Raw genomic sequence first — 13151 nt, 5'->3', positions numbered from 1 at the left:
TGTCCCTTGACCTCTCCGGTCCTGTTCCATATAATGGGCCCATCTGCCTTCCTAGCTTTGCTATGAAGCTGCAGATCAAGAACAGATGGGCGGAGAGGAGATATCATGCTTCGAGCCCGCTTGAGTCCATGTGACATCTCAGAATGGGACTGGAAGACCTTGCCTGGCCCATCGCTGCAGCCCTGCCCCATGTCCTATCCACTTGATCCCCACAGATTCTCAGATACCTGCTTCCTGGACACGGATGGCCAAGCCACGTGTGACGCATGTGCCCCAGGCTACACAGGCCGCCGCTGTGAGAGGTAATGGAGGTTGGTGGGGGCTGAGGGAAGCAGGTCGTACTCTGCGGGTATATGAAAATGCCACTGACAACCTGTTCTCTCCCCCAGTTGTGCCCCCGGATATGAGGGCAACCCCATCCAGCCAGGCGGGAAGTGCAAGCCCACCAGTGAGTATCGCAGCCACCATCCCTTGGGCCGCCCACCAGGCCCCGGACCTGAAGCCCGTGATCCTCGGGGAGCGGCCCATTCTGTCCCTGTCTGCCTAGACAGTGTCTATCCCATTCCCACCTACTTACCAACACCTGCTTTGTGCCTCCAGACCAGGAGATTATACGCTGCGATGAGCGGGGCAGCTTGGGGACCACTGGGGAGACCTGCCGCTGTAAGGTACAGATGCCTCCCCTACCCCACCCTGGGGGCCTTGCACACAGCTGGGAGAGGGAGGAAGGAGCCTCCAGCCTTTCCACAGCTCCCTTGGCCAGTGGGTAGTAGCCTAGCTGGAGGCTAATGGGCCTGGCTGGCCCCTCGTGAGAGGCGGCCTAGCATCAGCATCAGGAAGGAACACTTGATGGGAGTCGGGTGACCCAGATTCAGATCTCAGATCCTTTGCTAGTTGTTCTTTTTGCAGCCATCGTATCTGTACTGTACCTTTGCTTCTACCACACTTTAATTCTCACACGGACACAGTGACATAAGAATTAACATTACCAATTTACAGGTGAAGAAATGGAGGCCCAGAGGAGGGAAATCATTTGCATTAAAGAGTGTCAGTGGAAAAAAACTGGACAGCTTTGGAGTCAAGCACCCCTGAGCTTAAATCCAGAGTGGATTAGCAAGCCCATAACCTTGCATAAATCATTTCCCGTTCCTGAGCCTCAGTTTCCTCATGCGAAGCGGGGAAATATCACATACCTCTCAAAGTACTTGGAGGAGTCAAATGGGCTGATGGTTGAGCAGAAACTAGCACAGTGCTTGAAACACTTCATAAACAGTCACAGTAATTATTTTAAATCTAAATTTCTATTTCAAATCTAAATTTATTTTTGAGCCCCCTAGCAACCAAAGAGAAAAAGGAAACATGATCAGTTGCATAAGCCCCCATTAACTGAGAGTTATTCTTCACATGGTGGCAAACCCTTCATACATGTGCTCTTTCTGTGGCTCCCCCTGGCCTTGGGTCCCCATCTAGAATGTGGGCGGATTAGGACGGAAGCTCCAGGCAGCCCCTCCCGTGGGCCATCCTGCAGCTCCCAGCTCTGTGCCTGCAGAACAACGTGGTGGGGCGCCTCTGCAACGAATGTGTCTCCGGCTCTTTCCACCTGAGTAACCGCAACCCCGACGGCTGCCTCAAGTGCTTCTGCATGGGTGTCAGTCGCCAGTGCACCAGCTCCTCTTGGAGCCGTGACCAGGTACCTATGCGAGGCGAGCGGTCGGGCAATCGGGCAGGATCTCCAAGCCCTGGGCTGGGTGGATCAAGTGCCAGTCCCAGGCCACAGCCCCATCCCGGCCTCTTCTCCCATCCCAGGTGCTTGGGGCCTCCGAAGAGCCCGCTCAGTTCAGCCTGACCAATGCTGCAAGCACCCACGTCACCAGCCTGGGCATCTCATCCCCCACGCCTGGAGAACTGGTCTTCTCCTCCTTCCAGAACCTCTTGTCTGGACCTTACTTCTGGAGCCTCCCTTCGCGCTTCCAGGGGGACAAGGTGGGCAGGGGCTGGGACGAGAAAGGGAATTCTAGGCAGCAGGGACATCCTAGGCGAAGGCTCGGAAGCAGGGATGTCGTGGTGCCTTTGGAGAAGAGGTGGAAGAGGTGGCTGGGGCAGTGGGAGGGACCAATCGTGGGGGCCCCAGCTGAGCGCCTTCCACCCTGTATCCCAGGTGACCTCCTATGGAGGAGAGCTACGCTTCACAGTGACCCAGAGGCCCCAGCCTGGCTCCCCGCCCCTGCACAAGCAGCCATTGGTGGTCCTGCAAGGCAATGGCATTGTCTTGGAGCATCACCCTTCTCAGGAGCCCAGCCCTGGCCAACCCACCACCTTCACTGTGCCCTTCTGGGAGGTGAGCAACATTGTCTCTGTAGCCTTTGGGGGAGGGGGCGGGCCCCCCGTTCCTCCCTCTCAGAGGTGTCAATATCCCAGGATGTCAGGAGTTGTAGCACATGTGTCCTTTCCTTGGCAGCAAGCATGGCAGCGGCCTGATGGGCAGCCGGCCACACGGGAGCACCTGCTGATGGCACTGGCGGGCATCGACACCCTCCTGATCCAGGCATCCTACAGCCAGCAGCCAGCCGAGAGCAGGTGTCTGGGGCCAGGGCAGGAGAACAGAAGGGCGCTTGGGCAGGTGGCTTCTGTCTAAGCAGTGTGATGTGGTGCAGCCACACTGCCAGCTCTGCCTCTTACAGGCTGTGTGGCTGTTTGGTGCCTCATTTTTTCCATCTGTAAAATGGAAACTGTAACAGTGCCTTCCTCACAGGGCTTGGCTCGGGTCAGGCCCCTTAGAAACAAAGCCTGAGGTAGAGATTGGGGTACACACAATTGACAAGGGGAACCTGGGAGGGACAGAGATGGGGAGGGACACAGGAGGGGAGAGTGGCCAGGCAAGGAAGTGGTTTCAGGAAAACCTCAGCCTCGTCCCTGTGATGCTCTGTAGAGTCATCCTGCTTTGAGGCGACAGGGCTTTTGTACCCTGGGTCAGTCTGTCATTGGTCACCCGGGAGAGCACAGGGTAGTGTGACCTTTCTGGGCGAGGAAGCCGCATTCTCTGGAGAAAGTTGCAGTTAATTTAAGCCATTTGCCACAGCCCTCGCAGCAGCCGAGGGGTGGGCGGACACCCGGTAGCATCACAGCGGGGCTGTTGGGAGGGTGAATGAGATCATCGCTTATCGGACTCCAGGGATGCCTGGCACAGAGTGAGTGCTCATTCATAGGGGCTTGTCACATCCAGGATCTCTGGCATCAGCATGGACGTGGCTGTGCCGGAGAACACCGGCCAGGACCCTGCACTGGAAGTGGAGCAGTGTACCTGCCCACCTGGGTACCGTGGCCCATCCTGCCAGGTGAGCCCTGGGCCCCACACACTTGTCCAGCCAGCTCCCTCCATGGTGCTCTCCAGCTTCTCCTTTAGGTCTCCCTACATCCCCAGGCCCACCTCAGCCCTGCTACCCAATGGTCCCTGCCCAGAACCCAGCCCTGCCGAGGAAGCCCCTCCCACTGCCATCTTCCTGCCCCCAGGACTGTGACACAGGCTACACGCGCATGCCCAGCGGCCTCTACCTGGGCACCTGTGAACGCTGCAGCTGCCATGGCCACACGGAGGTCTGCGAGCCCGAATCAGGTGCCTGCCAGGTGAGTCCCGCCCTCCTTTCCTACCTCAGGGGCCTGCAGCCTTCAAGGGCCCAGTCTCAACCCACGCTCTGCCCCTCCAGGGCTGCCAGCACCATACCGAGGGCCCTCAGTGCGAGCAGTGCCAGCCAGGATACTACGGGGACGCCCAGCGGGGGACACCGCAAGACTGCCAGCCATGCCCGTGCTATGGAGCCCCTGCTGCTGGCCAGTGGGTCCAGTCCCTGCCTGTACCTGCCTTGTCCTGAAATGTCCCACTGCCCCCTCCCAGACTCCCTTCCTCCCAGACCCTTCTGAGAGGCAGCAGTTAAATCCTGACCTTACTGCTTCCTTGGTGTGTCATTTTATGTAAGATACACTTTCCACAACACTGGGCCTCAACTTCCTCATCTGAAATGGGGACATCGAGGTACTCCACCTTGGCCTTAGCACAATGCCTGGCACATGACTGGCTTCAGAACACGTTCGCCCACATGTCCACTCTTCCTCTCCCTTCTCCCCTGGTCTTGAAGGAAGAGCTGCTGACCTTTTAACTGGAAATTTTCCCCCACATTCTCAGGGCCACCCACACTTGCTTTTTGGACACAGACGGCCACCCTACCTGTGATGCCTGCTCCCCAGGCCACAGCGGGCGTCACTGCGAGAGGTGAGGCGGGCGGTGAACAAAATGGGGAGTGCGCAGGTGTAGCTGCCCCTGGAGTCAGGCTGGGCTCAGCCCTCCTGACCAGAAGGGACCAGAAGCCTTTTACCCACCTCACACAGACCCCCAGAAAGCAAGCAGGCCCTCTCCCTGAGAGCCTAAACCTTGAGCCTGACATTTGAGACCTCCTCGAAGGTCTGGGCCCGCAGTTCCCCTCCAACCCCCAGCACCCCCTTCCCCAGCCAGCCCAGTCTTCCCAGAAAACCCTTCATTCTTGTGAAGGTCCTAAACTCAAGGCCTGATCATGCTCACTGTGATCTCTATGATTACAGTGAGCATGATCGCTGTGGCCTAGGGCATGTCCCTGCTCTTCCTTTTCCAGCTGTTTCCCCATCTGGAAAATGGGTGAGTTAGGCTAATAGATCCTTTCCGGTCCTGTGAGGTCCTGAGTCCAATGCAGGGTCTCCAGCCCTTTCCCAGGCTTGCAGCAGGCTCTCTGCGGGATTCTGTGGTTCTGTCTTCCATTCAGGTGCTTTTTTTCCTCCATAGGTGTGCCCCAGGTTACTATGGCAACCCCAGCCAGGGCCAGCCATGCCGAAGTGAGTAGTGTTGGGAAGGCCTTTGGGGTGGGGCTCCCAGTCTCCCCCAGGGGTGGAGCTAGCAGACTTTTGTTTTCCTTTGACCTGGGACAAGTAAATTTACCTTTCTGAGTCTCAGTTTCTTTATCTGTAAAATGGGCTAGTAAAAGCCCCCCCTCCCAACCCCCACCCCAGAGTGCCACTGTGAATGTGTAGAATGCCTACACATAGTAAGGGCTGAGAAATAAACAATTCCTTTTGCAGCGGTGAGTTAGATGCCCAGGGGTGGTTGAAATGGGGGTGCTTGGTGGCGGGTTTGGGGTTCCAGCTGTGGCTTCCTTCCACTTCAGGAGACGGCCAAATGCCAGAGCTAATCGGCTGTGGCTGTGATCCCCAGGGCAGCGTCAGCAGCCAGTGTGACTCTGCTGGCCAATGCCAGTGCAAGGTTAGTCCAAACCCCTGCCCTCGGGGAGGCCTTGAACCGCAGCCACAGTGGATGCCAGGCCTTCCTTCTCACTGTACCCTTGGAGCTGTCCCTGTGCCCCTGCCATGCTTCCCCAAAGGGCCTCTCTCTGCCCCAGCTGACAGGAGTGGGGGCCTAGGCATGGGGGCAGCCGGGGTTCCCATAGCTGCCGGAAGTGACTGGGAACGCTGGCCTGGCAGGTAGCTGGAGGTGCGAGAGACCCAGCCAAGCTCCTCACACCTGCCTCTTCATTCCTCCTCCCAGGCCCAGGTGGAAGGCCTCACCTGCAGCCACTGCCGGCCCCACCACTTCCACCTGAGTGCCAGCAACCCCGACGGCTGCCTGCCCTGCTTCTGTATGGGCGTCACACAGCAGTGTGCCAGCTCCTCCTACAGCCGCCACCTGGTAAGAGCCTATACATGCCCCAGCATGGGGCAAGTCAGAAGCCTGGCCCAATGGTGTCCCCATCGCCTATGAGGACAACTATCTCCATACCCTCATTATTGCCCGTGGAAACACAGATCCCAACAACCCTCACTTCTACCCTGTCACTACTCCTCATGACTCCATCATTGCTTATGTCAGCACGCAGTCCAACCACCCCCGTCCTTCCCCCAAGTGTCTTCCTCATTCCCCCATTATTTCTGTCCCAGCCCTGATCTCGGCAACCCCCATTATCCACCCTAATGCCTTCCCGTGCCCCTCCCCCACTAAGGTGCTGGCCCCAGGGCCCAGGCTGACACCCATCCTCCTTCTGCTGCCAGATCTCTACCCACTTTGCCCCCGGGGACTTCCAAGGCTTTGCCCTGGTGAACCCACAGCGGAACAGCCGCCTGACAGGAGGCTTCACCGTGGAACCCGTGCCCGAGGGTGCCCAGCTCTCTTTCGGCAACTTTGCCCAACTTGGCCATGAGTCTTTCTACTGGCAGCTGCCAGAGACATACCAGGGAGACAAGGTATGATGTGCAGCAGGGGCTGGCAGGCCCTCCCTGATTGTCAGCTCTGGGCCAGGCTCTGCCAAGCCCTGGGGCCAGTGGGGACTCAGAGTCACGTTGACTTTAGAGCAGTCTGGCCCAGCAGCCACCGTGCAGTTAAGTGCACAGCCTTTGGGGTCAGGTAGGCCTCGATCTAAACCCAGCGCTGCCACTTACCAGCTGACTGCCCGTTGATAAACCTCGGCTCCAGGGTGGCTGAGCGGATTGGAGAAGGTGCCTGGCACATAGTGAGTGCTAGCCCGGTGATGATTATTAGCTTTCATGCAGCCCTCAAAACACAAGGACGGATGAGGCAGTTTCAGTTTCATTCGTTTGGTCACGCAAAATTCAACTGTGCTATTGGCTCTGTGCTTGGTGATGAGCATAATAATTCTCATCACGGGTCACATTTACTGAGCTCGTACTCTCTGCTTAGCGCTGTTCCAAGCACTTTTACATGTGACAAGTCACAGCTTGTCACATGTACTGCTACTGCCCTATCTCATCAGCGAGGAAATGAAGGCGTGAGAGGTTAGGTAACCGGTCTGAGCTCCCACGGCTAGAAGGTGCCGATGCTGGGATCCGAACCCAGGTCAGAGGCTGCCCTTCGATACTACACCAGGCAGAGATGAACTTGTCTTTGCTGTTCCCAGTCCTGGTCCAATGGGGAGGTGATGGTGATGCTGTTGTTGTGGGGTGCAGGGTCAAATGTGTTCCTTGAGCACTCAGGGCCACTTTGTGGCACCCTGGGAAAGTGGGTCTTGGCCAGGGAGTACCCTGCTGCCTGAGGCCAGTGCTCAAGCAGGTGTGTCCCCACCCAAGCCCAGAGTCCCAGGGAGGTCAGGGACCTTAAAACGGGGAGGCCCAAGGCTGCCTGCCTTGTCCCTGTTTCTTGGACAGCCTGCTTTCAGGGCTGGCTGCCTTCTAGTCCTTTCCCCCTTCTCGGTTCCTCCTCTCCTGGCCTCCCCGCCTGTCTCTCTGCTGCCCTGCCCTGCGGTTCCAGACCCCTCTCTCTGACTCCCTCCCCTGGCATTTCCCTGCGCCCCACAGGGGGAGGCATATTTTGCGCGGATGCGCCGGGCTCACCAGGTAGGCCCCCGATCTGAGTGGTGTGAAGCTGACGTGACATGGGCATGGTGTGTTCTTGGATGCCCTCAGTCCTGCTTGGGGAGATGCCCAGTGCCCAAGGCAGTGTGGGTCTGCATGAACCCCAGTGGTGCTCAATGGCCCCATGACCAGGGTACAGCTGTACCCAAGCCCTGCGATGCCAGGAGTCAGAGCCAGTGTGTACCTCATCCGCTGTGTGGTCTGGTCCCGGTGCCAACCATCTGTGGCCAGAGCGGTAGCTGAGGTGGCAGGAGAACTAACTCAGTGCTAAACCACATGACCATACCTGGCCCCTAGATTACCCCAGCGCAGCCTCCATCAACCCTCTGTGTGCATATGCCCCGCCAGCAGCCTGGAATTAACCTGTGTGTGTCAGCCTGGAGAAAGGAGCATGCGTCTTTCTCCCAAATCAACATGGACCTCTCTGGCCACCATATCCACGGGGAGAGGACACTCCCCAGGACTCCAGCTCCAGGGGCCTGGAAGGTCTGAGCTGGCTTATGCCCTCCACCCATCAGAACCGCACATCCCTCTCAGAGGAGCAGTTGCGGGTAGCCGTGACAGCTGGGAGGATCCCGGGGCTCCCAGAGGCCAGGGGCCAGGCACAGCAGCTATCACAGGTAACTCAGAGCCTCGCTGGCACAGGCCACGTCAGGGGCCCCAGGAAAGAGACCGAAGAGCGTAATCCAAGCAGGAACCTTGAACCGAGGCCCTGGCCTTCCTGGGCCATTTTCCCCCATGCGAGGCCAGGTCCTAGCCTGATGCCCAGTCCACTCCTGTGTTGCCCTTGGCAAATATTTCAGAGCCTTGAACGGCTGAGGCTGACACGTGGGCATGCATGGAGCGTGAGGCCCAAGGAGTGGCCTCCCCAACAACAGACGCCCTTAAGACTACTGTCAGTCCCTCTAGTGTGAGCCAGACAGAGCCATCTGCTCCTCTCCTGCCAGGGGCACACTGGTGTAGGCTTCTCCCCGTAGTCAGCTGGGCCCATCCAAGGATAGCCCCACCAGGCTCATGAGGAGCAAGAGGATGATGGGTACAGGGGCCAAAGCATCAGGCATCAGCACTTGTGAACAGACAGCACAGGAGCAGGCGGCCGGCTGGGCCTAGTGCAGCCCGGGGGGAGGCAAAGCCTCATGGCACCCTTTCCGTCCCTCTCTGCTCCTTTTCTCCGTCCTCCCTCTCCCGGCCCCCAGGTGGATGAGGCCCAGAGGCGGATGGATGCCGAGATCTGGCAACTCCTCTCCAGCTTTGCTGCTCGCCCCCACCCTCCTCCCCGGAGGCTCCCGCCCCATCCCCAGCCTGCAGCTGCTCTGCGGGCAGCCCCACCTTTCTCCCCTTCCTCCTCTTCTTCCTCCTCAGTCCCTCTGTCTTCCTCAGCAGGCTCTCAGGTATGTGCCAAGGCACCCACCAAGGGACCCCCACCCACCATGTTTTCTAGACGTGAATTGTTTCTGAACCAGCTTTACAGATGCTGCCATTTCTGCATACTACCTGGACTGTTACTGGCTTCATATTTCCCTTTAAGTGAATCATATGCCAACTCAGTTTTACTGCGTACACATTTTTTGAGGTTTTTATTAAAATGTAGCTAACATACAATATTATATTAGTTTCAGGTGTACGCCGTAGTTATTCAACATTTCTATACCTGAAGAAGTGATCACCATAAGTCCAGGCCCATCTGACACCTTATAACACTATCACGATATTGACTATGTTCCCTATGCTGTACGTTACACCACTGTGACTTATTTGTTTTATACTTGGAAATTTGAACCTCTTATTCCCCTTCACCTTTTCCCTCCCTTTTTGAAAATTTTCAATTACAGTCGAGGTTCAATATTATTTTATATTAGTTTTGAGTGAGCTACTTACAGTTATAAGTACACATTAAAATCACCGCTAAGTTTTAAAATGCTTTCTGGTGTGGCGGCACATCGGTCATGTTGGGGTCCACAAGAGGCACACACCAAACGTGAGGTGACACCCAAACCACGCCCAGCGAAAGCAGTTTGGGGTGTCCAGGTCCAGACGGGGGGAGCAAGTTGTCCAAGAGCAAAGCCAGAACCTGGGCTGTGAGGGTGGGGAGCTTCTATCCCTCTGCCCTTGCGGGTCCCCCCGCCACCTGCTCCCTCGGCTCTCACTGCCTGTCCTTCTGTCCTAGTTCTCTCTGTTCTACGAAGGCTTCTCTCTGCTTCCCGAAAGCCTCTATTACTGGCAGCTGCCCCAAGCCTTCCTGGGGGACAAGGTAACAAGGAGTTGGTGGGTAATAGGGGTGTCACCGAATCCTAAAACAGCAGAGGGCCTTTTGTCAAAGCCCTTTATGATAAAATGGGTAGATCGAGGCCCAGAGAGGAAAAGGGATGTGGCCTGGGGTGTCATGTTCAGGTCAATGTAGGGCTGAGGTTGGGGCCATCTTAATTGGGAGGTAGATACCCCTTCTTTGGGCTCCCTTTACCCTGTATCCATAGAACTAGCTCTTGGCACTCCATTCGTTCATTTGAGAAGCATTAATGAAGTACTTACTGTGCGCTGTACTGTATATGGGCAAGAGAAAAAGGGCGCTGGCCTCCAGAGCTCAGTGTTACTCTGAACGTCATGCTTATCATCAGCAGCATCATCATCATCAACAACTAATTATTATTATTGTTATTATTAGCACTATCATTAACATTAGCATTAGTGTTAGTATTGACATCACTTGTATCTTGTTCCAAAAACAATTTAGAGTCCTTTCAATCCACACTGTGCAATAAAACAGCATGCAAATGAGAGTCTGGTCCAGAGGGAAATGAGGGCAGGGAAGCCTGGCTGAACCCACGGATGTAGCTGGGCGTGATGAGGATTTGGCAGTACTGAGGCTATGAGCTCACAGGCACTGTGCTGAGTGCAGTATCTCCCGTGGCCTCTGATACTTAATCATGCTACCCTTCGGGGTAAGTATTATTTTTATTCCCTTTTCCATATGAGGAAAGTAGGGCTCAGGCAGGGTAAGTGACTCATCCAAGGCTGTCCAGCCAGCAGAGCTGAACTTGAACCCTAGTCTCAGACTGCAGAGTCTGGGCCCTTTATGATAAAACAGGTCGATCGAGGCCCAGATCGAGGTCCTTGCATTCAAATCAGGCAGGACACCAGTTGTTTCATGGTTATCTGGTTATGGCCCTGAACTCCTTATCTTACCCTGAGCTTGTGGAAGATATGCTCAGGGCCCATGTAACCCAGGGCCTGGCATGTGATCAAGAGGCATTTAATACATGTTTACAACTGAACGAACACACATATGAACAAATGGTCTAGGCCTGACATACTGTGGTATTGATTTGAACATCTGCCCTGGTGGCAGAGGAGAGAAAGGAAAGTCCTGTGGGACAGAGCCGAGGCCTTGGCTGACCACATGAAAACCCTCTGGGGCAAACATAAGGGCTCTTCTATTGTGCACAATAAAAAACCCAAGTCTGGCAAGTCTGGAACAAAGAATCTCTTGGCTCATGTAACTACGAAGTCCGAGGATATCTGGTGTCAGGCATGGCTGGATCCAGGGGGTCATTAGGACTTTATCTCAGTTGGCATCCTCCTCTGGCTTCTAATCTGACTAGTAAAGGGAGTTTCTCTATTTCAGTAGAAAGAGCAGACGTGCCAGGTTCACGTGTCCACCCCTGATGGAGCAGAGAGGGGGAGTGGTGGAGTACGCAGATTGGCCAGGCCTGGCTCACGTCTCCACTCGCGACATAGGTTCCTTTAAAGGAAACCAGGGCTGCCGTTTGCAAACAGCAGGGAAATGGATTCTGAGCAAACGAAACCCACCTGCCCAGGAGGCAAGGCCTCCAAGGGGCCACCCTCAGCTCTACTCCCATTGTGGAGAACTTTTGAACCTTCTGCAACCTCCTTGTGGTGGTCACTGTCATTATTCCTGTCTGCTTTGTGGGAAATGCCTTCCAATGAAAGGGACTAGGAGCTTGTTCGCTGCGATTGTCAGGTAGTGGAAAATGGGTAACCCATGACACAGAAAAGAGGCTGCTCAGGGTCAGCTCTGAGGCTGTGAAAGAACTGAGAGATGTCCTGTCTCCTAGGCAACCACAAGCTACGCACACCAGCTTCTGGTTGGGTGGGCAAGGGCGGGTGGGGACAGCACAGGTGCAAAATATCTCAAGAGGCTCCATCCCCTCACCTGTATGGTCATGCGCCCCCCCAGAGGAGGGCAGAGTCAGGTCGTGACTGCAGAACTGCCTCTTCGCAGGTGGCGGCTTACGGCGGGAAGCTGCGCTACACGCTGTCCTACACAGCAGCGCCACAGAGCAGCCCGCTCTCTGACCCCGACATCCAGATCACGGTGAGCACGTGGATTCCATGCCAGGCGGGCAGTAGGGGAAGCCAGAGTGCATCCTCGGTGTGTCTGTTCTTTCAATTCAGCACTCGGCTGGCCTGGCATGGGCTGGTGAGGGGTGGGGGTTGCATCTGGTTGGACACTACCCAGGCAGAGGCCCAGATGCCGGGAGAAGGGGACGGGGGACATGTACCAGATTTCTTGGGCACACGAGCCTGGGAGATTGGAGAGATGTGAGGCTGGTGTTACGGGGAGAGGCTGGGATGAATGGAGGACCCCACTGTCAGTCCCCCTCTCAATCCTGCTGGCGTCTTCCCAGGGGAACAACATCATGCTGGTGGCCTCCCAGCCGGCACTGCAGGGGCCCGAGAGGAAGAGCTATGAGATTGTTCTCCGAGAGGTAAGGGGCACTTGGCCACCCTGTGTCTGACCCCCTCCCACCCTCCACACTTGCTTCAGAGCCTGGCTTTGGCGCCAGCTTCCCTGCTTCTCACACCCCTGTCCTTGCCTCGAAGTCCTCCGCCAGTGCCTGGAAAGCAGGCACTGGGGGGCAGGGGAATGAGAAGCGGCACGCAGAGTCCAGCACCCCTCACCCACACTTGCTGCCATTTCCCCACCCAGGAATTCTGGCGCCGGCCTGACGGGCAGCCAGCCACACGCGAGCACCTCCTGATGGCACTGGCTGACCTAGACGAGCTCCTGGTCCGGGCCACGTTCTCCTCGATGCCACTGGCAGCCAGCATCAGCGCAGTCAGCCTGGAGGTCGCCCAGCCTGGGCCCTCAGGTGGACCCCGGGCCCTCGAGGTGGAAGAATGCCGCTGCCCCCCAGGCTACGTCGGCTTGTCCTGCCAGGTGAGTGTGGCCAGGCCAGATGCCTCTGCTCTGGCACGTGCTCTGGCACAGCTGGATCAGAGAGCTGATCAACTGGCATTTCAGTGGCCTGTGACCACTGTCGTGACTTTAATGTACCTTGCAATATCTCATTTATTCTTCCCAACAGCCCCAAGAGGTGTATGATTATACCCTTTTAACAGGTTTCTTAAAAAATAGAGATACGGAAGGCTGAGTGACTTACCAAGGGCACACAGCTACCCTCTCCGGAGGTTAAGACCCAGCTCATGCTGTCAGGATGTCCACAGCAGAGACAGGAAGACCATGCAGAGAAAGAAACAGTACCGTAGCCTAAAGCAGAGCATTGAAGTGCCTTAGAGGGGAACAGCGTGGAGCGGGGTAGGACTCTAGGCAGAAAGGCAGAATAAGCGGAAGCTCAGAGGAGGAACATGTGGGAAAATAGTCCGCGACGTACAAGGGTCACCCCTGGAAAGCTGGGGTGGTGTGGGAAGCACTTCCTTAGGCCTGGAACAAGGCGATCTGAACTGAGCCCCAGGAAAATTCCTCTGCCAGTGGAGGAGACTGGGGGTGGGGACAGGGAATCCTGCTG

General features: G+C 56.3%; 1 protein-coding gene across 8 annotated transcripts in view; it reads left to right on the top strand.

Annotated features, from left to right (window-relative positions):
- The window catches only part of HSPG2 (heparan sulfate proteoglycan 2), a 97055-nt gene that overhangs the window by 49325 nt on the left and 34579 nt on the right, over window positions 1-13151 (top strand). For 5 of the 8 annotated variants that reach the window (XM_036229812.1, XM_036229801.1, XM_036229797.1 and 2 more), the window contains 18 exons: window positions 216-302; window positions 390-448; window positions 601-668; window positions 1529-1690; window positions 1807-1983; window positions 2159-2338; window positions 2459-2577; window positions 3224-3335; window positions 3511-3624; window positions 3705-3832; window positions 4181-4267; window positions 4811-4860; window positions 5190-5284; window positions 5567-5707; window positions 6067-6258; window positions 11624-11716; window positions 12030-12110; window positions 12332-12562. In XM_036229812.1, coding sequence (XP_036085705.1) covers window positions 216-302; window positions 390-448; window positions 601-668; window positions 1529-1690; window positions 1807-1983; window positions 2159-2338; window positions 2459-2577; window positions 3224-3335; window positions 3511-3624; window positions 3705-3832; window positions 4181-4267; window positions 4811-4860; window positions 5190-5284; window positions 5567-5707; window positions 6067-6258; window positions 11624-11716; window positions 12030-12110; window positions 12332-12562 — 2176 coding nt within the window. The remainder of the gene's footprint in view (window positions 1-215; window positions 303-389; window positions 449-600; window positions 669-1528; window positions 1691-1806; window positions 1984-2158; window positions 2339-2458; window positions 2578-3223; window positions 3336-3510; window positions 3625-3704; window positions 3833-4180; window positions 4268-4810; window positions 4861-5189; window positions 5285-5566; window positions 5708-6066; window positions 6259-11623; window positions 11717-12029; window positions 12111-12331; window positions 12563-13151) is intronic. The other 3 variants (XM_036229809.1, XM_036229803.1, XM_036229799.1) reach the window with 1 other exon arrangement.

This window comes from Rousettus aegyptiacus, unplaced genomic scaffold, assembly GCF_014176215.1.
Source record: "Rousettus aegyptiacus isolate mRouAeg1 unplaced genomic scaffold, mRouAeg1.p scaffold_m13_p_1, whole genome shotgun sequence".
Lineage (NCBI taxonomy): Eukaryota > Metazoa > Chordata > Mammalia > Chiroptera > Pteropodidae > Rousettus > Rousettus aegyptiacus.
Note: the sequence above shows the minus strand (reverse complement) of the source record. Positions and strands in the feature narration are given on the sequence as shown.